Here is a 23,065-nt window from a genome sequence, read left to right as displayed (position 1 = left end):
GAAAAGATGGCCTCCTATGACAAATTGGAGAAGACCAAAACCCGTTTGCGGCAGGAGCTGCAGGGACTGCGGACTAGGACAACCTGAGGCAGGTGGTCTCCAACCAGGAAACAGAAGATGTTCAACCAGATGCTGGCTGAGGAGAGGAAAACCTCCACTCGGTTTGCCAAGAAGAGTGACAAGTCTGAAGCCGGCGCCAGGGACAAGGACCCGTGGGCGCTGACACTGGCCCGCGAGTTGGAGACCCTGACCGGACCTGAAGGACGAGGTGGATCGGGCCAACAAGCTGCAGGAATGCCAGAGATGGACAGGCATATGGAGGAACCTCGATGTCGGTGATCTCCAGCTCATCACGGACAGCACAGTGCCTAGGAATTCATGGCCAATGGGACGGGTAATAGAAACCTTTCCTGGCCGAAGAGGATTTGTCTGACGGGTACGGATACAAATTCAGACCAGCTGTTTGGACTGGCCTATTACGAAGGTCTGTATGCTGCAGGAGGTTGAGGCTGGAGGACGAACCAGTCTGAGCAGTGACTTTTGTGGACACCTTGCAGGACTTGGTTTGTCGATTACTTTTGATATACAGTATATCTTTTTTTTGTCTTTTTCTGAAACATTTTTTTTACTCACATTTGAATGTGGATTTACACTTTGAACATTTTTTCTGGACTTGAACATGAAGAAGACATGATGGATTATCATTAATGGACACTGATGTGCATGCTCGTAAAATAAGCTTTTTTTTCACAATTTCAGATGGTGGTGTGCCACTGGATTTTTTCAATGAAAGAAATGTGCCTTGACTAAAAAAAGTTTGAAAAACACTGGTGTAGTGTAGGGTCACTGATGGTGTAGTGGTACACACGCCTGAGTTGTGTGCGGGAAGCGTGGGATCGGTTCCCGCTCAGTGACGGTGTCTGTGTGTGTGCCCTGCGACTGGCTGGCGACCAGTTCAGGGTGTAGTCTGCCTTTCGCCCATTGTCAGCTGGGATAGGCTCCAGCACCTCCCCGCGACCCTGTAGGATAAGCGGTTTGGAAGATGACACATGACACATGGTATAGTGTATTGGATATATAGTATAATCAGCCGGGAATATTTCGGCTTCCGTACGGCGTGAACTTGATGGAGTGCGAGCAAGAACTGCGTCGGCGTTGTTCGACCTACCGAGAACCCGTACCGAACCGTGACCCCCATACCGAGGTAGTACCGAACCGTGACTTTTGTGAACCGTTACACCCAGAGTTACTATGGTAACGACTGGGTGCCGGGTCACATGTTGTAAGTGGTGAATGCCGGGTAATTTAAACAGACGCGCTTACCAGTTGCAGTAGAATCGGGCTGGGTCGCCGTATTTTTGGTTGACCGCTTCACTACATTACGCTTTATTTTACTTCATTATGCCATGATGTGCTACGTCCAAACCATCCAGAGTGTGTATCCGTGAAAGCCACTGTTTTATTAAAATCGATCAAAGCATGTTCAAGACTCACTGTGTTTCCACTGTCAAGCCACCATAACAACAAGCAGCGCGTCAGATATGTACAGAACCCACCCTCTTTCTCGAAGAAGCGACAAAGCTGCTTGGAGTCGCTACACCAAATAATGCATGTTCAGTAAGTCAGAAATGTGTACAGTACTTTGAAATACTGTATATTATCAATGTGGTGTTATTTTACATTTTACAGCATACTGACAATGTATGTAAAAATCTGAAAATGTCTAATAGGACAAGGACAGACAAGCAAAGTCTATTTTTGCAATTTAATCACATCTACATTCAAACTTTAATGTTGAGGGACAAAAACAATAGACGAGGTGGAATAAGAAAAAAACATTTTATCGATTGAATTTATTTTGCTTCATAAATAAGGCAGATACACAATCACTGAATTTGGCCTTAAAAATTGCACATCCATTTTAACAGGTCAGTAATAATTCACAGATACAAATAGCCGTGGATCTTCATATACCCTCAAAATCCTGATTCTATTAATTCCAAAGTGGACAAAACCGGAAGCCACATGCCACCTCATGAAAAACACATAACAAAAATCAACTAAGGCATACGGCTAAACAATCACATCAAATGGTCTATTGTGTTGCGGCTCATTAGTACACTTACAATAAATTAAAAAAAAATTGTATTCCTGTAAACAATGATAAATGCGTTGTACCAATTGTGTCCCAACGAACACAGTACATTGCAATGGATGTGTGTGCCTTTTAGCAGAGAGGACTAGCACTTTATGTCCAATGGTAGTACTTTGGTTAACATTGGAAGTATGACACTTTCTTTTTTTTTCATAAAGGTAAGCTTTAAGCCTATACATTCTTGGCAAGTGAGGCTTTGCTATAGCGTACCTTCATATCATCAAACTACTAAACTTAAATGACAAGTTTACAAATGAGCGCTCAACAAGCATTGGCCTTCATGGTTAATTTGTTTAAATCAATTTACTTCAAATGCTTAAGTGTTTGTTAAATAAACGTTGCAAAGATAATTACGTTACAATAATTATTGAGACATACTATACATTGTTTTATCACAAGAATCTCAACTTCATGCAGTCGCTTGCATACCTCAAAAAGTTACACTGTTCATTATATCATTAAGAACTAAACCACCCGCGCATACATTCAATAGATCTGTTAAACAACAAACTTTCAGTAGATTTTTGTACCTCTTCAACATCATTCATTAGTCAATGCAGCATTTATATCATTGCACTTGTATGTATGGAATGTACACAGTAAATTCGAATTGTCTGCCCTTGAGCATGATTTCCATACAGACATGGATAAAGGGCATTATTGGCATAAGAAGTGGCATTCAGGTTGGAGTCCCAGCACAAATGAATACTGTCGTTTAACACCTGATCAACAACAATCTGAGCTTTTACCTGCTTATATTTGAGTTAACCCTCAACAACTGACACGCAATCTGCACGCTCACTGTGGCCTCAATAGAGTCTTATTTTTTGCAGGCCTTAAGACATCTGGTGAATGCTTCTATATTTGTAGCGCATTAAGGAGGTCAGACATTGCACCATAAGAGCTAAAACCAATCCATTCCAAGACATCCTTTCTTCCATGGAAATCCTTCAAAGACATGACAAATGCTATAAAACGGAGCAGCACATACATTCTCTTCAGTGACAGTATTTGTGGAACTATCTTGTTCGTTTACATTTTGTATTGGTTGGGTGAAGAGTATTCACACAGTGAGTGTATACAGTATTTCTGTCAGGAATTTCTCTCCTATCAACTTTGGCCCCAATTTCTATGAGTTTTCTATATTTTGGGGGGAATACTGTATTGTAAACAGGATTGGTTTTTTCTTTTTTTTTTATGGCTAGCTGGTGCTGTCCCTTCGCGGGTGGGATGGCTGTTGGCCCACTGCAGACCAAGCCAAAGGACCAGCAGCAGTTCGTTGGTCCATGGCTGAGTGCATGATAGTCAGCCACACATCGTCCATGTTTGGCATTACAAAAATTTTCTGAAATAAGTAGAGAAAGAGTGACAAGATCATTGACAGCTTATTGTTGTTTACTTTGACTCTCGTATAAACACAATGAATCCCAGGAGTTAGGTTTTACCTCTAATACATTAATATTTGGAAACAATTTTTCTAATAGGAAACCATGGAAATAAAAAACAGTTCCAAGGTCAAACTGTTACAATTATGAAAATATCACTGTGGCAGGCAATCAAGCAGGCCATGGAAAAGCTAAACACGTCCAGACCCACTCTTTTTCAAATCAAATATTATGAAGTTAAAAGACATATGTTATTATCAAATCATGCAAATAATGTTTAAAGCAAAAACTCAATCTCTTCCTCACTCTATACAAAAGCTCTTTGACATCTGGGAGTCTCAATATTGCTTAAGAGGTGTTTGTAAGTCCATTGTGCAAAAAGCAGTTAAGGGAGTTACAATAATTTGTGTTTCTATTGTCGCGGTGAAATATTGGAATGATGCAAATATACATTGGAAAACCTGTGAATCACTTTTTTTTTTTTTAAACTTGTTCGCAAAGCTATTTGGGAAAGTTACAGAAAATGATTTAGATGATGATTTATTTATTTATTGCTATTTTGTTTTGTCTTGTGTTTGCATAAAATGTAAATAGGTAAATGCAGTTTTACATTGCCTTAAGGGGGAGAAAAGGCCAGGCTTGAATAAGCTTTAGCTTCTGCCTGTGCCAATCCATCATGGGACATATGATTGTAACTGTTATTTTGTGCATATATTATGGATTGTAATGATGACTGACGACAGAATAAACAATCTACTACAACTTAATTTTTTGTCGTATGCAGAACAGAGCTCAAGTGAAGTCTCGCACAAAGTCCTCAATGGTGGAGAAAACCATATACCGGATTCATTCTTTGATGCATGCTGAACTGAGCAATTACCTAATAAGCACGACATCACTAATTGTGCACATAGAAGCGTTTGACTTTAGATGATTCCGGTGTCTTGGAATCTAAATGCTATGCAACAATTAAATATACAACGCATCAGTACCTGAAGCTCCCGCTCCAGTTTTTTCTCGATCCAGTCAGTGACATGAGCCAGAGTAACTTCTCTTTCTCCCAGTTTAGGTCTTGCCTTCAGTTCCAATTGAGGGGGCTTCCTAAAGCCATACCTGAAAAACATTCCCAAACATGAGAATGGTTCAGTTTACGGCATCAAGAGGCCAGATAACTCACTGCAGTTTTACATTTGAAGTGCATGACATTCATTTCACAGGCCATGAAGATGAACCTCTCATTATACATACCAAATCCTGTCAGTGGGCGGGGGAGGTATATTGACAGCAAGAGTTCCTTGGAGTTTCTGTAACTCCACTGTGAGAAGGAGAGGGGTGTTGGAGACCTCCTCCATCTTCTTTTTGATGAACTCTGTCTCCGTTGCTTTCTGGAAGTATTTGGACTTGGTGATTTTGTCGACAAAGCGCATGATTTTGCTGGGTTTGTGGCCTCCAACAAAAGTATATCTGGATAAAATCAGAAGATAATATTTTCAAATTTGAATTTTTTAACTCGTTCAATTATGCAATGGATTTATTGGTTGGCACATGCAAACCACAATTCCAATGAAGTTGGGACGGTGTGTAAAAAAAAAAAAAAAAAAATCATGATACAATGATTTGCAAATTCTTTTCACCAATATTCAATTGCATACACTACAAAAATAAGATATTTAATGCTCAAATTCACTCACATTTAAAATAAAATTAAGTTCTTTTGTCAGTTACAATTTTGCTGCATTTGCTGATTTTAGATTTTTGTCGAGGTACGGTTTCGGTATCGAGGTACTTTATGCAGGTATAGTATCGAAGTCAAAATTTGGGTATCGTGACAACCCTAGCTTAAACTGCTAAAACTTTTTTTTTCCCAGCAAATATCCATTCAATCTGAATATGATGCCTGTAATACCTTCCCAACATCACCTATCCCTTTTAATAACACTCAATAAGCATTACTGTGGACACTAATTGTTGAAGCTTTGTAGGTGGAATTCTTTCCACTCCTTTCTTGATGTACAACTTAAGTTGTCCAACAGTTCAGAGTCTCCATGGCCATATTTTGCATTTCATAATGTGCCACACCTTTTCATTGGGATTCCGTTCTGGATTGCTGCAAGGCCAGTCTAGTACTCGCACTCTTTTACAATACGCCACGTCATTGTATCACATGCAGAATGTGGCTTAGCATTGACTTGCTGAAATAAGTAGGGACATCCCTGAAAAAGATGTTTCTTGGATGGCAACAAATGTTGCTCCAAAAGCTGTATGTAGCCTTCAGCATTAATAGTGCCTTCACAGATGTGCAAGTTATCCATGCCAGGGGAACTAAAACCACCCCATACCATCACAGATACTGGAGTTTGAACTTTGTGCTGATAATTTGAATTGTCCTTTTTCTCTTTGGCCCGGAGGACACAACATCCATGATCCATTTGGCGTTAGTCGATCTTAAATGATTATATTATCGTTTCAATCAAGTCATGTTCACTAAAACATACAACGCAATTCCATTGAAGTTGGGACATTATGTAAAATGCAAATAAAAACTGAACGAAATGATTTGCAAATCATGTTCAACCTCCACAATTTCCAAAATCCGTTTGAAATGTGGACTCGTCAAAACACAGAACACTTTTCCCCTTTGCATCAGCCCATTGAGCTCGAGCCCAGAGAAGCCGGCGGCGTTTTTGGGTGTTGTTGATAAATGGCTTTTGCGTTGCATTGTAAAGTTTGAAGTTACACTTACGGATGTAGTGCCGGACTGTATTTACTGACATTGGTTTTCTCAAGTGTTCCTGAGCCCATGTGGTGATATCCTTTACACATTAGTGTCGGTTTTTGACGCATTGGGATCGAAGGTCACGGGTATTCAATGTTGCTTTTCGGCTTAGCCACTTACATGCAGTGATTTCTCCAGATTCTCTGAATCTTTTGTTGATATTATGGATTGTAGATGATGAAATGCCTAAATTCCTTACAATTGTACGTTGAGGAACATTGTCCTTAAACTGTTCGACCATTTTCGCACGCAGTTGTTCACAAAGAGGTGAACATCGCCCCATCGGGCCGGATCTGGACCGCGGGCCTTGAGTTTGACACCTGTGTTATAGGACTCTTATAAGACATAAGATTGTCTGGCGTTTGACGTCCTTGGTCAGGAAGTGGTAAAATTGGGACAAAAACATCCTGACTGTCTTTGTGTGTACCTGGCCTTAGAAGACATTTGATCAGTTCGTGCACATAGGCATAGCCCATTTGACACATTTAGAGACCCTTCCTCACCCTTCTGCTCCAGGTACTTCATTTGATTGCTCGGTGGCATCTTCTTCATCTGATGAGCCTGCACTGGAAGACTCCTCATCACTGTCAGCCAGGCAGTAAGTTCGGGGTCTGGATCTGTCACAACACCAACAGACATACAAAGGCATAACTGCAGGCCTGCTTATTGACTTATTACATCTACACATGGTGTGTGCAAAGCCATAACATACTTCTAAAAAGTGTACTGGCAAATTGTAAAGTAAAATACCGTATTTTTCTAACCATAAGGCGCACTTAATATCCTTCACTTTTCTCAAAAATCGACAGTGTGCCTTGTAAAGCGGTGCACCCTACGTATGGATGAATGTCGGTCCTTTCTATTACGTTTTTCGTTGTCATTGTCATGCACATGTAATCGCTAGCATGCGTCTATGTTTTCGGCATCGAAACTAGGACTACTTCCTCCTTCTGTGTTTTAGAATCATGGGAAATGTAGTCCTACTAGCCTAATGTTGTGGTTGTAGCTGCCCGTTTCCAATGTTACAATGTGGGATAGTATCATTGTGGTCCGTGGGACCAAGAAGTAAACGTCATGTCCTTCCTATTCACGTTCACATTCATGGGCATCTGTTTTAGTCAAACCGGAACTAGAACTACTTCCTGCTTTTGTGTGTGAGACATGGGAAACGTAGTCCTACAAAGGTTTTCTGGCTGCAAATTTCCAACGTTACATAGCGAGACCGGACCGGCGCAAGGTAAACAACATAGCCAGCTTCCAATAGCTGCCGACACCAAGCAAAAAATGTTACATAATGGTAAATGTGTCTTGCCCTATTTACAGCTCTTGAACTATCAACCATGATAGAATTTAGCATTAGCCAAAGTAATAACATAACTAGCGGTCACCAGATTGGCTAGCGATGCATGTTCACGCTTTTTTTTTTTGGTCTGTTGGAGGATCCCCTCTGCCAGAAGCAACCGAAGTGTAATTACACCGCGAACAAAAGCAAGCGAGCGATGCGGCGCTACCCAATGTCTGAATGTCTGAATGTGGCATAATAGTACTAAATCTATCAAATAAACATACGGTACAAATAGAATAAACTATTTCAAATTCAATAATTCACAAAAATAATGGGCCCTATGACACGGTGCATCTTCTGATTTATTTTTTATTTTTTTAATAGACCCGTTCATTGATATTGCACCTAATAATCTGGTGCGCACAATGGTCTGTAAAATACGGTAGTTGTTCAACTCAGCATATTATTGCTCTACATAAGAGAATAAAGTAATGCCCCTCAGAAATAATGCCATTTCAATCATTACACTTTTGTATATAAAATGCCACATCCCGAATTAGACAGGCATAGAATGTTGAATGTGGTCAATCAGCACTTACCAATAAGAGAAATGTATCCATTTAACAGCAGCATAAAAGCAGAATCCAAGAAAGTAGAAAGGAGGAAGAGAAGGTAAAGAAAAATCAAGAAAAACAAGTGAGGTTGGCTCGACAAAACGTGATTTTAGAAAATGAAAAGTAGCATTTTATATTATATGCAGATGGAAAACCCATAAAACCAAACATGGAAACAACCGAGGCCCTTTTCTCAATGAGTGATGATTATTGTTTGGATTCTTTACCCTTCTTCCCCTAAACGGAGGCTTTCTCCTTCCTTGCCCAGGCGGATTAGGTTCATCTTAGTTTCAAGGGTCATAAGGAAGGAACCACTGTAGGAAATGTCCAAGTCAAACCACAGACCTGTGGGGGAAAAGTTAAAATGAGAAGGTTAACATTTTGAAAGTGGGCTCATTTGTAGGGCAACATGTAGAGTAGTGCTTAGAAGATCTGCCTTGAATTTTGGCTCATGTTCCATATGTTTGCGTGGGTACTCCAGTTTCCTCCCCATTCCAAAAACATGCATATTTATGTTAGGTTAACTGAAGATTCTAAACTGCCATTAAGTGTGAAAACTTCATATGAAGACAGTACTCGGTTGCAGCTCCTTTGGTTTGGCTTACTGCATTACCAAAGATGAAGGTTGAAATAAGGTGTTGCAATTAAAATGGGCATGGAGGAAATCAGCCTCTGGCACTGCTGAGATATGGAAGCCCAGATTGCTTTTTGACAGCAGTAAATCAGGTCTGGTGTCTCTCAGCATCTTCTTGGCAATACCCCATAATTCTAAGGGGTTCATATCTGACCAATCAAGTGCAGTCATATGATGGTTATTTAACCATTTTTTGACAGTTTTGGCAATGGGTCAGGTGCAAAGCCCTGCTGGTGCATGGAATGACTATTTTCATAAAGCTTGTCAGCAGAACGACACATGAAGTTCTTTAAAATTGACTTGTAAACGGCTGCGTTGACTTTGGACTTCAGAGAAAATAGTGGGACAACACCCGTAGATGACATGGCACCCCTGACAATCATTGACTTTTAGAACGTTATTTTTGACTTTGCAACTTTGACTGTGAGCCTCTCAACTCGTCCTCCTGAATGTGGGTCCTTTTATCCTGACTGTAATGCAAAATTTACTTTCACCTGAAAATAGAACTTCATGGCGCCCTTGAGCAAGACATCATCCATTATCTGTTATCTGTTATCCATTATCATAGCCTTAACCACTTGGTCACGGCTTCCCTGTGAAGAACTGGACTCAGTGGTCCGAAGTTCTATTTTCAGGTGGAAGTAAATTTTGCATAATAGTCAGGATTGAAGGGCCCACATTCAAGAGGATGAGATGAGATGAGTCCTGAGTTGTTTCACACATTTAGATGAAAATACCATAAAATAAAAGTTGGAATTCTGAACTTTTGTCTCATATTCATCTTTTGATCTGAAACCCAAATGCATTCAGTATACAACAAAAACAAAATAATTGACTGCTGTTCCAATACTTTTGGAGGGGACTGTATTAAATATGTACAGTGGTGTGAAATAGTATTTCTTCCATTCTCAAATTGGTGTGTTCTTACATCAGGTCCCCACTTTAATGTTAAATATCATCAAACAAATTTAAATATACAAGAATAACCCAAGTAAACATAAAATGTAGTTTTTAAATGGAGATTTTATTTATTAAGAAAAAAAACTATTCAAAGCTATCTGGCCCTGTGTGAAAAAGTACTCGCCACCTCGTTAATGAACTACCGTACCCTACCGTGGCTAATCACAGAGTAATCGATGGAATAATCGATAATTCTATAGAAATTTGTTAGTGACAACCCCACATATTTTCTCTCGCTTACCTTTGTAGTCGATGGAAGGACTGGATGCTCCAAGGATCCTCGGTGTGGCCACACCCATGTCTAGTTCTGTCAGAGTTAGCTCGTTCATGAAGTATGGTAACTGCAAAAGAGAATAAGTAATGACTTTAACCCCCAAAAAATATTTTGTAATTTGAAATAACATCAATAATGCATAACAAGTACAAACTCCAATTCCAATGAAGTTGGGACCTTGTGTAAAATGTAAATAAAAAGGATTTTTAAATTAAAACCATTAATTTTTTTTAAGTAAGATTAATCATATTAAAACGCAACTGACTGAATCCTTGCCGTGTCCCTTTCAAAGCCTTAAAAAGATGCTAAATGACTTTGTACACAGTTTTAATTTCTTACACTTTTGAAAGGAAATACACAATGTTCCTCAGTCTGCTCACCCGTATCTTGCTGAGTTTCATTTGAATCTTCTTGGAGACAACTTCAGCCCAGTAAGTCTCCCGCAGAAAATCCCAGAAGAGCCGGCCAACAGCTGCATTCACCCAGGAAACAGGATCCTCCTCCTCCTCCTTGAGCTGTTCCTGCGCTGAGGCGGGGCTCTGAAGCTATAAACACAGTATGTTGATAAACGTACACACAAGTGAGGATAATGAACAGCTCATGATTCTACTATACCAGTGGTTCTCAACCTTTTTTAAATGATGTACCCCTGTGAACTATTTTTTCAGCCAAGTACAGGCGGACCCCAAATGTTCCATTTGGGTTACCTGTGCACCCATTGTGAATAACCAGCTAACCAGCGCATAGAATTTTTGGACTTTTTGGATTGGAAAAAAATTTAAAGCAGCACTGGGCAAGAATTTGATCTTATTAAAATGTTTTCACAACTCTTTTGATGAAAAATTGACTTACAAGTAGTTGAATGGGAAGTTTGTCATGCGCTGGGGGGGTCTGTATCATTTATACTGGCACTAAGTAACTTTGAGGAGGATGGGAGCAACCCTGTCACACAAAAAAAATACAAATGTCCTGAATTGCTTTACGGCATACTCACTTCCTCCTTTCGCTATAAGGACGGAAGTCGATTCGAACGTCTATGCGCTATTACTGATGTTATGGCAGAAGCCCCAAAACAAACAAAAAAACAAAAGTATTGTTTGAACAAAATTACATTCATTACCTAACATTATCGCTACTCATCTTTCACATAGCCAATTAGATTGGAATTGGAATTAGAAATGTAATTCAGTCCAACTTGTAGGCCAGCAAGAGCTCAGGATTTCACGACACTACGAGCTTGCGCGCATGGGAAATATGGTTGACTTTAGTCACACGACTACCGCTTTTATCCGCAAGGCGCCGCCATAGTCAACAAAAACTGACATGACACAATGTTGCTTGCCCTACGTCATCTGTCAAAACAAATCGCTGATGCACGTCGTCAGCTGAGTACATGTGTGAACATGTTATACATCTTTTAAAAGCTGAGTTTCTGGAGATTTGAATGGTGCCCAACATTTTACAATGCAATCATATCTGCAGACTGAGTGAGCATTTATGTTAGACAATCGTAGATCTAAAAACAAAATATCGACTCACCATAACGTCACAAATGTACACGAAACGTCCAACGTCATCAAACATGGTCCCATTACGTCTACAAGGGTCCAGTCAAAGTATTCCGATGAAATAGTGAGTCCATGCCAAGCTTTAAATCCACAAAGTCACGTTAGCTGCAGCTGCAAACGTTACCAATTTCAATCAAATATCACTATTTTTGATGTATTTGCGATCGTAGCTTCACTTGGCGTGAGCGGATTAGCCACCTACACATATCAAACGAAATCCTTGGCCTATGACTGACACCTCACTTTAGCCAAATCTGCAAGGGTTTTCCCTTCAAAGAGACCTACAGAAGCCAATGAACGGCCGTGCGTAAAAAAGTCACTCCGATTATATATCCGTACGTAGCTTTGGCTAATCACAGCGGAACTGACTGGTGACTGACGCATTGGATAGCCAATAAAATTCCTCAGACAACGATATGGGGTGTGTCATACAAATCCTCTTGGAAAAAAAAAACTCGTCGCGTAAACGCCTTTTTTTCGTGCTTCGTTCTCCTGCATTCTGTGCGTAAAAAGACTCTGCTATCGCGAAGCCTACTTTGTTGTTGTGGTTGGTTTTTTTTATGTGTAATGGCAAAAAAAGAACTACACCATAGTAGCATAAAAAAAAAAAAAGCATAGCAGCCTTTTTTTCCACAAGTATTCACAATGGGTGCACAAGTCACCCAAATTGAACATTTGGGGTTTGTACCTTTACTTAGGAAAACATGTGTAAAATGTAAAACATTTTTTGTAGAATTATTGACCAATTTGAACTGGAACTAGGGGAGACCTCAAGCTTTGATCCTGTAGTGTTTTCAAGTCCTAATCAACATTCTAAATTCATTTTCAAGGCAGATTTTGTGAAAAGATATTAGACGAACATAAGATTCGCCTTTTTTTCTGTTTTCAAACATCCATAGTTCAGTGACAGGAGCACTTACACATATTCTGACAATTTGGGAGAAAAATACAAAATGTTATCATCAAAAAGAGACCAAAACAATGCTGATACTCCAAATGGTTCAAGAACAGCTACAAATTTACTTTGGGTGCACCGTTTTTAGGCGTTTTTGGCAAAAGTTGCCCTCAGCTTAAGGGGTTAAAAGTGACTTTAGTGTCAACTTTGTAGTGGTGTCTCTAGAACTATTTGGAAATAAAAAGATATGACTACGAAAAGAAAGGCAGAGATAATTAACTTAATTATAAATAAAGATTTGCACACAAAAATGGTTACAATTGGTTGCCAGCCAGTCGCAGGGCACACAGAGACAAACAAACTTCCGTACTCACAATCACACCTAGGGTGTTTAGAGTGTCCAATCAAGTTACCATGCATGTTTTTAGAATGTGGGAGGAAACCGGAGTACCCGGAGAAAACCCACGCTGGCACGGGGAGAACATGCAAACTCCACACAGGGAAGCCGGAGCCGGGATCGAACCCACGACCTCTGAACTGTGAGGCGGACGTGCTAACCAGTCGACCACCGTGCTGTCTGCGAATTCACGATAACCCAAATTTTCATTTGTTACCATAACTTCATCCGTTGCAGTTTTACCTTGCTATTTTGCGAGTTTTCTTGCCATTTTTCTTCCTTCTAAGTCAAACCAGTCCAAAAATGTCTTTGTTTATTTTTAGGGGGAATTTGTTTTGCAGAAACCAAGACTATAAACATTGGAGTCTAATGTTTATGTCTAATGATTAGACAGTTCATCGCACCCAATATTCCTGTACCCTCAGTTAGGGTGCGACATCCTCATCCTCATTAATCAGCAAGTATTTTGCATTTTAAAAGTTACATTTAGTAGGTGTAGCAAGGGTTTAGAAGGGTAGTAAGCATGTGAAGGGGGTTGTATTGGATTAATATAGGTGTAAATCCCTCCCAAAATAAGATGACATTTAAGGAAGTCAACCTCTCCTTTGTGGAAATTCACTTATTGCCCCCCCACAATAGGCTTGGAATGTATCACCCGCGAAAATTGAGGGAACACTGTACTAAACTATATTGTGCTATACTATACTTAACTATGCTATACTAATCTACAGTATACAGTGGTGCTAATAAGTTTAAATATATGGCAGAGTTTGTGATATATTGACATTTTTGAGGGGATAACATGACAAACCATGCAGAAAACCTATTTAGGGACTGATCAGGTGAAGCAATTTGTTGTTACAGTAGAGTGTGTGTCTGTGTCCTTTTAAATTCCTAATGAACACTTAAAGCCCCCAAATGGCCATGATTACAAATATCCATACCCTTCAACATTTGGCCTGATGTTTTACTCACATATTCACTCATGTTGACATACAGGTTGAAATTGCTATTAAGGGTAAGTTTCTACACCAGTGAATTGTTAGATTGTAATTAGTGTCTGTGTGTATAAATATTCAATGAGTTTCTAAGCTCTTGAGAGACCCCAGTACACTTCATTCAGCGCCGTACTGACCTTGCTGGATACCGAGCCATTAGCAAAGCACATGTGAGTAAATGACTGAATTTTAGAAATTTGGAAAAGGATATCGAAATATATCTAAAAGATCGAAAACGGCAATTAGTAGTTTTCAGTAGTTTATCAGTAGGAAAATTAGTGGTGTAAATGTAAAATTATTAGCATAACTGCAGAGCTGGGCATCGTCTCTCCGTCCCTGAGTTCCCGTCCTGCATATTTAACCCATTAAATCCTGAAGCCCCTCGTGTGATATCTCTCTAAAACATACGGCCGTCTTTGGAGTCACCCTTGAAAATCTGACATTTTCGCCACCTACAAAAATAATTAATATTTCGGCCCCTGTAGCAGATAGAAACATAATTCCAAAAATATTTGAGATATTACACGTGGCTTTCACACAGGCCCGAGTTTATTAACCTTTACTGTTTCAATCGAAGATGCAAGTGAAGCATTATTTTTAATTTAAAAAAGTGGTAATTACCATGCTGTATCCTCTTACAAAGATATTGAAATCGTAATTATCTACGAACATGTATCTTATTAACCACACATCACGTTTGGATGGTTTCACGGCTTTAAAGTTCACGAGCGTGTCGTCTATCTCGCTGCCATGACTTGTATCAGAGCTCCCGCGATCGACTGTGACTCCGTTACTCTTCGAAAAAATTCTGGATATTCTCCGACAACTCACGACACCGTCACATGTATATTCTGATTCATTTCATTGGCTAAGAGACCGAGAATTGGATGATAAGAAAGAAAATGACATGTACGGCTTTAAAGGGAGAAACACGCAACAGCGTTCCCGGCTTTAATGGTAGAAACGTGGTTATGCGCTCCCGTACTTAATTAATGGGTTAATCGACCCACGTGGTCCCAGTCGACGTGGAGTCAGCCAAACGGCGTCGAGAACGTACTTAACTGATACAACATCACCCGCAGGTGCTGCACTCCTGACATGCGGCCGAGTAAGGAAAAAATTTAAAATAAAACAGTGTTGTGTACCTTGCGGTCCCACAGACACAATGACATGTGCCCCATATTCTTTTTGTTTCACCAGTCACCTTGCAGTGCATGTGTCAGGGGCGGAGCACACCCAGGCCCACCCAAATTGACAGACTGCCCACCCGGTGATAGTCATGGAAAAACAAAAAAAACATTTTTTATTCAATTATTTTTTAATTTGCATTTGATTGTTTTTTATTTAATTGAATATTAAGAAAGGCATAATTATGGTTGTCTAAGGAAGATCTGAACTTCATATTATTCAGTTTGTCGAGGATTGTGCTCAGTGGGAGGAATATTCAGGTATTTTTTCTTCGTTTGACTGCGTGTCTTATCGTGCGGTGCCTATTTGTGACGTAAAATAACGGTCTCTACGCCGATTGGCTGTCGCCGACGAGGAACGGGCCGTGACCATGTGGGTCGATTAATTATGCAGTATGGGAACTCGGGGACGGAGAGACGATGACCAGCTCTGCATAACTGTATATATTCTGGTCCTCTATCATGTTAGAATTGCTTCCAAATAATTTTAACATATTTATGAGATACCAAAATAAAAAGGTAACTGTAATGTGTCATCTAACAAGGAACATTTTATTTTATGGACGATGAACAGAATGGAATATGTGACACCTTCTTTTCAGCTCCAGGGCTGCTCTGGGGACATTGGAGGTCAGAGATGGTAGGTGGGGATCTGAGTGCAGTCGGTTTTGTCAGTAATGAAGCCATGTAGACACTGTAGTCCAGCAGATGAGTTTTGGCACTGCCTGCTGTCGGGGAATCTTTCGTCCTGGGCTGTGATGTCAGCGCTTCATCCAGACTGCTGCGGCTACTACTGCGACTGTGAGAGCTCAGAGCTGTGGGCAATAATTCAAAGAACAGGCTGAGGAATGGAACGTTTTCAGTCGCTTGAATCTGATATTCAAATATATAAATTGGCAGGTAATGTAATCAATAATGAATCAGTTACTAAAAATCAACAGTTGCATGGGAGCAACAGAGAATGTTTTTGAGGAAAACAAATAATTATGCTTACCACTTTTGGAGCTTGCAGGACTTGCAGCTTTCTTCAAATTCACCTTAAGCATAGAAGCTGACATAAACCTCTGGAACCACTCTTCCTTCTCCCTCCCAGTTCTTCCAAACAGATAGAGAGTCAGATCTCGACTGGAGGACATTGACCGGGCTGGCTCCTGAGTTCCTCCTGTCCCCTCTTCTCTGTTCTCACTGGCGTCACCTTCCACCTTAGATATGAAATCATCCTGTTTGCCGAGTTCAATGCAGATGGGATATTTTTTGTTCCATATCCGTTTCCTGGCTAGGCTCTGAGGCAATAAATGCACCTAGAAGACAGTTTGGATGAAATTTAAGAAATCATGTTGTGTTTAGTTTATATATGATGAGCCTGTACAAGATCTAAAACAGCTGAAATTGATCATGTGTGCAACAAAACCAATAAAAAAAGCACATTTGTTAATTATACTTGCAAAATTAAGTAGAGCAGATGTCACCCTAAGTGGTACTCGCGGGCACCAGTTAGCACCCAAGGACCACATGAGTAGCCTGTTAGCCTGCTCTAAAATAGATTTTCTCAGAATGTTGTAAACTTGATGATCTGAAAATGTAAACACTGGCAGAGTGCTATAGAAATAAAGTGTTGCATATTATTATTAGTTTCCTACATATTGTGAGAAATCATCATCACTGATTGTCTTCACATCTGAATATAATAAGTTCAGAAAAAATGAAATAATAGTATAACAATAATAACAACATTATTAACGGTAATTTGAGCAAATTTGTCAGAAGTGCGTTTCAAATAGGTATGCCTTCACATTTATTAGTAGCCAAGAAGAAGCTCTCAATTTTGAAAAGGTTGGTGACCCCTGATGGATTGGGGTGTGTGTGTGTGTGAGAGAGAAAACACGTGTTTGTGGTTTCTATGGCAGAAACAAGTCATTCAATAACATACTTTGCTGTTTGTTAGATCGTAGATCTTCTGACTGATGTAGGTTACATCTGGTTTTGGTTCATTGTGTATGGCACGTCGAGCAATATTGTGGTTTGGTTTCGACAGACGGATGACGGAGCCCTCCAAGCGGACAAACACAGAGTGTGTCAATGTGGCATGGTAGGTTTCTGGGTCATAGTTTGTGATTTCATTCATCCAGCCCTGAAGAGGAAGAACATGTAACAGGTTTGAAATTTTGACAAGGACTTTAATTAGCTTTCAATATATATATATATATATATATATATATATATATATATATATATATATATATATATTGAAAGCTAATTAATTATGTAACTAATAAATGAAGTCAAAAAAAAAATTGTCACTGACCTTAAATATTTCTGGTTCTTTAATGTCTAATTGAGTAAAATTCCACAATTTTCCATGTTTTTTGGAATATCTGAAGGGTTTGTCAGATTTTGGTCCAGTCAGCCACACAACTCCTATTGCAACAAAGAATCCTACAGCCACTCCAAGCAACATTCCTCGGACATGCTCCGGCAAAGGCAATACAAAACACGCATAGAGCAGAATAGTAAGGATCAAAAGGGTATAGTGAGGAACCCTAGGTGAGGGCTCAGCATCTTCAGATCCATTCTCGATGCAAGGTTCGGTCGTGCTGCTCAATGGCACTTGAGGCTGTCTATCAGTTCCAGTACCAACATCAACATCAGTGTCAGTAGTACAAGAGTCAAAGTCCTCGCTGTACAAAATGCAATAGTCCTCATCCTCCTGTTTTGCAAGAGCAGACATGGAGCACTTGTCCAGAGATATCGGGAATGAGGATGATTTGTTGGGGCTCTTAATGTCAAAAGGTGCCACATGAGAATCTGCTGTTCCACTGTTTGGACTTTCACCCTCCAATTCACTGCCTTCTTCCTCTTTGATGCAGTCATTGTTGTTGCTCTCAACGTGGACCGAATTCAGGTTGTAGAGTTCGGATGCACTGGCAGATAAAGCCTTTGGTCGACTGAGGCTGCTGCTGCTCTTTTCATCCATGATCTTACTCAAGAGTTGAAGTGGTTCATAGATGGCCTCAGAGAGACGACGTTTAGTGTCTTCAATTCGTGCTTCAACCTCTGAGACTTTGAAGAAGCTGCGGTTATCTGGTGAGATGAGTGGTGAAGAGGGCGCTGTTTTGGAATCACTAGTTGCTGATGTGGTAGCATTGTGCATCCTGGACTGAGTGAATTGTTTGAAGAGTTGCAGATTAAGGCGGGAGTCCTGAGATGTGTCAGTCGATAAGGATTTAACCAGGGATTTCATGATATGTCTATGCCTTGTTGTGGGAGCTGTCACAGAAGGGACTCCATCTTTAGACTCAATGTCAGAGGAAAAAGATTTCACCATAGTTAGAAAGGACTTGTCACTAGACGGAAAGCTCAAAGATTTAGTGGGTGATGAATTTGAACTTGAGCCTTTTTGCTCAGCAAGATGTGGCAATGAAGTTGTGTGAGTAGTAGAAAGGGGTGGAAGTCTGACAGATTGCGGTGAGGGAGCCACATCAACGGAAGGGTCTGATTGCTGTGCTTCAAACAACTCCTCACTAGCCTCAACTCCTGTCACAATATTCAATTTGTCCTGACTGGTAGATGTGGAGGAAACTGATGTTGTGTACAGCTCTTCCTCCTCCTCCTCTTCCTCCTTCCCAAGAGCTGAGAAGTGGATTGTAAGGGTCTCTTTTGACTCAGATCGATGGACATGGAGCTTAGAGGCCAAAGCAGGTGGCTGTTTGTCTGTGGAGTAAGTGCTTTCTGCATGGCTAGGGTGCTGGCTAGTCATTGCAGTACTCCCGCTTAGTCTGACAAGAAGAAAAAGACAACACCAGTTAGTGCGGAATATACTGAAAATTACCATCGTCATTGTCAAATCGTTTAAAAATAAATAAGGTATACATGGTTGTTGATCACCACGGTGTTTCCCAGTGCACATTCTCCAATTGATTTGATGTACACCAGAAGTAGCCAACGTGGTGCCGGCGGGAAACATTTATGGAGCATGCAGAGGATTTTATGGGCGCACAAACACACAATAATCAAATAATCAATGTGATTGATTGTCCTGATATTGATTCATGATAACCACCACTTTGCACAATTGAAATAAACTAAATGACTAGAAAATAACCACTAATAAGTAAAGTTGTCGTGAGATAATGTTGTTGAAGGAAGTGATTGGTCAACTAATTAGAAGTGAGGATGAACACTGCTTTTAGATGACAGATGATGTATAGTAATTAGGGCTGTCAAAATTAAAGCATTAACTATGGAGATTAATTTAAATTTCATAACGCACTAAAAAAAATTAACTCAGTTAACTCAGTTTTATTTACTTCCCTCTGCTCCCTGTGCAACCAAACTTAGAGGTGAGTCCCTGTCGCAAAGACGGACTTTTACGTAGTGTTACTAAAAATTAAAGTAAAAAGTTGCTTGACGGCTCATTGGAGCAAAATAATTTCTACACTTTGCACAGCCAAATTCAAATACCATATTAGTTGTACGTCTTTGGGGTATCGTTCCACTGTTGCATTTTACAGGAAAAGAATTGTATTCAAGGATCAAAGAAAGCTATTAGAACAGTTTTTGAATTGAAATATACTTTTAGTTTTTCCACATTAATGCCAAGATTTTACACAAGTAAATAACTGTTCAAAGCTTCGTAGAAAAATGTAGTTGAAAAATACAATTAATCGCGATTAATTATGGAAAATTTTGCGATTAATTCGTTTAAAAAAATTTAATCGTTTGACAGCACTAATAGTAATACATCAAAACAACACAACATAAACCATTCATCCATTCTTTGAGCCGCTTATCCTCACAAGGGTTGCGGGTGTGCTGCAGCCTATCCCAGCTGACTTTGGGTGAGAGGCGAGTCAGACCTTGAGCAGGTCGCCAGCCAATTGCAGGGCACACATATAACATAATTATCACTTAGGGATGCACCATATTTTCTGTCCAAGTTGATACCGATAAATTCCTGTTTCTCAAGAACCTTTACCTCAAAAAAATAAATGAATAAATCAATAAATACATTTTTATTTACATTTTTTTTTTAATTTGTGCACACCCGAAGGAAAGAAACATCCAAAGCATTGTCCTAACCAAATATAACATTACTATTCAAGGCTCGAAAAGTCTCTTTTATTCTTTGAGTAGCAGTTTTGCAATTCAGTGACTTCATTTGATGAGCAACTTTTTAAATTTGAAGAGCAACATTTTTGCAGGTTAATCCCAGGGGCTATATATATATATATATAAAATATATATATAATATAATATATATAAATAATATATATAATTTTAATCGAGTTAATCACAGCTTAAAAATTAATTGATAATTAATCGGAATGGAAAGATAAAAGACACAAGACGGATATATACAGTCAACATACTGTTCATATGTAATATATGTATTTTTTTATTGCAACAAATCCTCATGAGATGAAAATGTATTTTTTTAAAGTAAAATCATTAACATTCTTTCTGTAGTAGACAGTATTTTTATTCACTACAAAAACACAAAAGAGCCTCAGAACAGTGACAGAAATATTTAAAATGTGTGCAAATAAAGTGTGTGCGTGTGTGTACGCGTGTACACACTTTATGTGGCCCTTGTAATATTCTATGTTTATGTTTTCCCAGTGGTTCCTGAAGTGCACACGAATATGATCGGCTCATTGTGCTCTGTCGTTGGTATCAGCACGTTGTGTGTTCCTCCTTTAAACTGACTATGAACACAAAACAAGACAGCCCTCTTCTCTACTAATCCTCAGTCGCTGAGGCAAACCAATTTAGTCACATTTCTGAGATTTAAAGCTGCCTTCTTCTTTCGAAATGCTTCTTTATACTCCCGCAGGCGACACGCGTCTACTCTGCTGCTCACTGTGCACTTCTGAGTGGGATTATGCATCGGCGGTCATTCTGAGCATGCGTTAAATGCGTTAAATATTTTGACGCGATCAATTACAAGATTTAATTACCGCCCGTTAACGCGGTAAATTTGACAGCACGGACGCACGGACGCATGCAGACACACACACACACACGCACACCAGTTTTTTTTGTGCATTTTGCACATTTCTCAGGGCAATGGAAACCCAGCTAGTGAGGATTAAGACAGCATCATATTGAGGCACATTGTCGACAATGTCGTCCTTGGCAATTTGACACGTCCTTCAAAGAATTGGTCATACTTTCTTGGTTTTTGCTTTAAGCTGCAGGCCTTTCGACTAAAACATTGAATTTTGTTTTGCAGCCTTTTTGTGCTTTCACTAACTATCAACAGAATGGATATGTCTGACTTGCAACTTTGAACATCATAACTGTGCGATTACACAAGCAGAGGTTACTAGACTCCATACAGTGTGTTCTGACTTGTATCCAAATTTTGGTTACAGTATGTCGCTGCTGTAGGGAAATAAACATCAGAGACCAAGGAACCCCCTTCTACAGTGAAAATATTTATTATGTCTCATAGGTTAACTTGTGTGTTTTAGTTTGAAAACTTTTTTTGACAAGCATGCATCAGAAATGTTGTTACTCTGGGTGTAGCGGTGCACAGTAAATTTCGTAGAGTACATTTTACTCTAAAAAGACTACATTTGGTCCCAGTCTAAACAGAGTAAAATTTACACTTGTGACTTTTATAAATCACTGGCGCAAGTCAGGCGGAATGCTTATACCTCCAAAAGGAGGATTTGGGGGTGAGGTGGTGGTTTCCTTTTGGAGACACCAGTAATTTACTAACTCACATTAGGTGTCACATGGCTCTTGTGGCAGAGTGGCTATTTCCTGACCTGAAGGTTGTTGGTACGTTTCAACCCTTTTGCAACTTTTTATAAACTTATACAATGCAAGCAAAATTGACTCAAAAACTCATTTACTCTGAATATTATTCAGAGTGTAAATTTTACTCTGTTTAGACTGGGACCAAATATAGTCTTTTTAGAGTGAAATGTACTTTATGAACTTTACTGTCTACATTCATATTCTGATTTTTCTGTGTTATACAGAGTACCACCAAATTCCCACTTGGAACATACAAGGTAAGAGACAGGAGGTGTGGCTACCACACCAAATCAAAGATGGGTCAAACGAAAGCTTAAAGCAGAAGTCAACCCAAACATATTTTTTTCAAGAATATGTTCCCAGCAGGCCCACTAGTTCAAACACGGCATTCTGATTAATTTTGCGTTTGTGGAATATAAGTTAAGCAGCAAAATGCACTCATTTTTAGCCCTCTCTGGGGTCGGCCATTTTGTCTTCTGTTGACTGAAAATGACATCACAACTGCTCACAACGACCAATCAGGGCTCAGATTCAGAAAAAAGGCCAGCCGTGATTGGTCATTGTGAGTACCATATTTTTCAGACTGAAGTGGTGTTTTTTTTCATAGTTTGGGGGTGCGACTTGTACTCTGGAGCGACTTGTGTGTGAAATTATTAACACATTATTACCTGTATATCATTATTGCAGGTCAATCGGCCCACGGGTGAGTTTTCACGTCGTGCCCACGGGAAAATCGCTACATAGAGAACAACTTCAAAGCATTCCCGGGCATGTTATATATGGTTAGAAAATTGAGTTTCCGCAAATTCGAATTATACCAAACATTATAATATACAATCATATCTGCAGGCGCGGCGAGCATTTAAGTCAAACAATCGCTAACACACAAAAAATAAGGAAGTCACCATTTCAGCCTCATAAATGTCCAACACAATTTCATAATCCATCATCAATGATCATATTACGTCGACAAGGGTCCAGTAGATGTATTCCAGTAATATAGTTAGTCCACAACAAGCCTGAAATGCACATCCTTCGATGGCTTTAAACACGAGATTTCAAAACTTAGGCTGGACCTTATGTTTGATTGATTGCTTACTTGATCCAATAAACAAATGTTTCCCATGTCAGGAGTTCAACAACAGCCAATGAACAAATTAAATGCGTAAATA

The 23,065-nt window shown here is 39.6% G+C and overlaps 1 protein-coding gene across 4 annotated transcripts in view; it reads right to left on the bottom strand.

Annotated features, from left to right (window-relative positions):
- Positions 1-1,825: 1,825 nt before the first annotated feature.
- Positions 1,826-23,065, bottom strand: part of LOC147145480 (testis-expressed protein 2-like) — a 31,962-nt gene continuing 10,722 nt past the window's right edge. For 2 of the 4 annotated variants that reach the window (XM_086034605.1, XM_086034606.1), the window contains 11 exons: positions 17,434-18,904; positions 17,059-17,259; positions 16,123-16,429; positions 15,720-15,943; positions 10,464-10,628; positions 10,051-10,150; positions 8,443-8,560; positions 6,820-6,933; positions 4,789-5,004; positions 4,533-4,653; positions 1,826-3,500 (listed from right to left, as the gene is read on the bottom strand). In XM_086034605.1, the coding sequence (XP_085890731.1) occupies positions 3,357-3,500; positions 4,533-4,653; positions 4,789-5,004; positions 6,820-6,933; positions 8,443-8,560; positions 10,051-10,150; positions 10,464-10,628; positions 15,720-15,943; positions 16,123-16,429; positions 17,059-17,259; positions 17,434-18,885 (3,162 nt within the window). In that variant the 5' untranslated portion in view covers positions 18,886-18,904 and the 3' untranslated portion in view covers positions 1,826-3,356. Of the gene's footprint in view, positions 3,501-4,532; positions 4,654-4,788; positions 5,005-6,819; positions 6,934-8,442; positions 8,561-10,050; positions 10,151-10,463; positions 10,629-15,719; positions 15,944-16,122; positions 16,430-17,058; positions 17,260-17,433; positions 18,905-19,924; positions 19,987-23,065 lie in introns of those variants that run through there. The other 2 variants (XM_086034607.1, XM_086034608.1) reach the window with 2 other exon arrangements.

This window comes from Filicampus tigris, chromosome 6, assembly GCF_054856515.1.
Source record: "Filicampus tigris isolate MCC_2025a chromosome 6, RoL_Ftig_1.0, whole genome shotgun sequence".
In the NCBI taxonomy this organism is placed as follows: domain Eukaryota; kingdom Metazoa; phylum Chordata; class Actinopteri; order Syngnathiformes; family Syngnathidae; genus Filicampus; species Filicampus tigris.
Note: the sequence above shows the minus strand (reverse complement) of the source record. Positions and strands in the feature narration are given on the sequence as shown.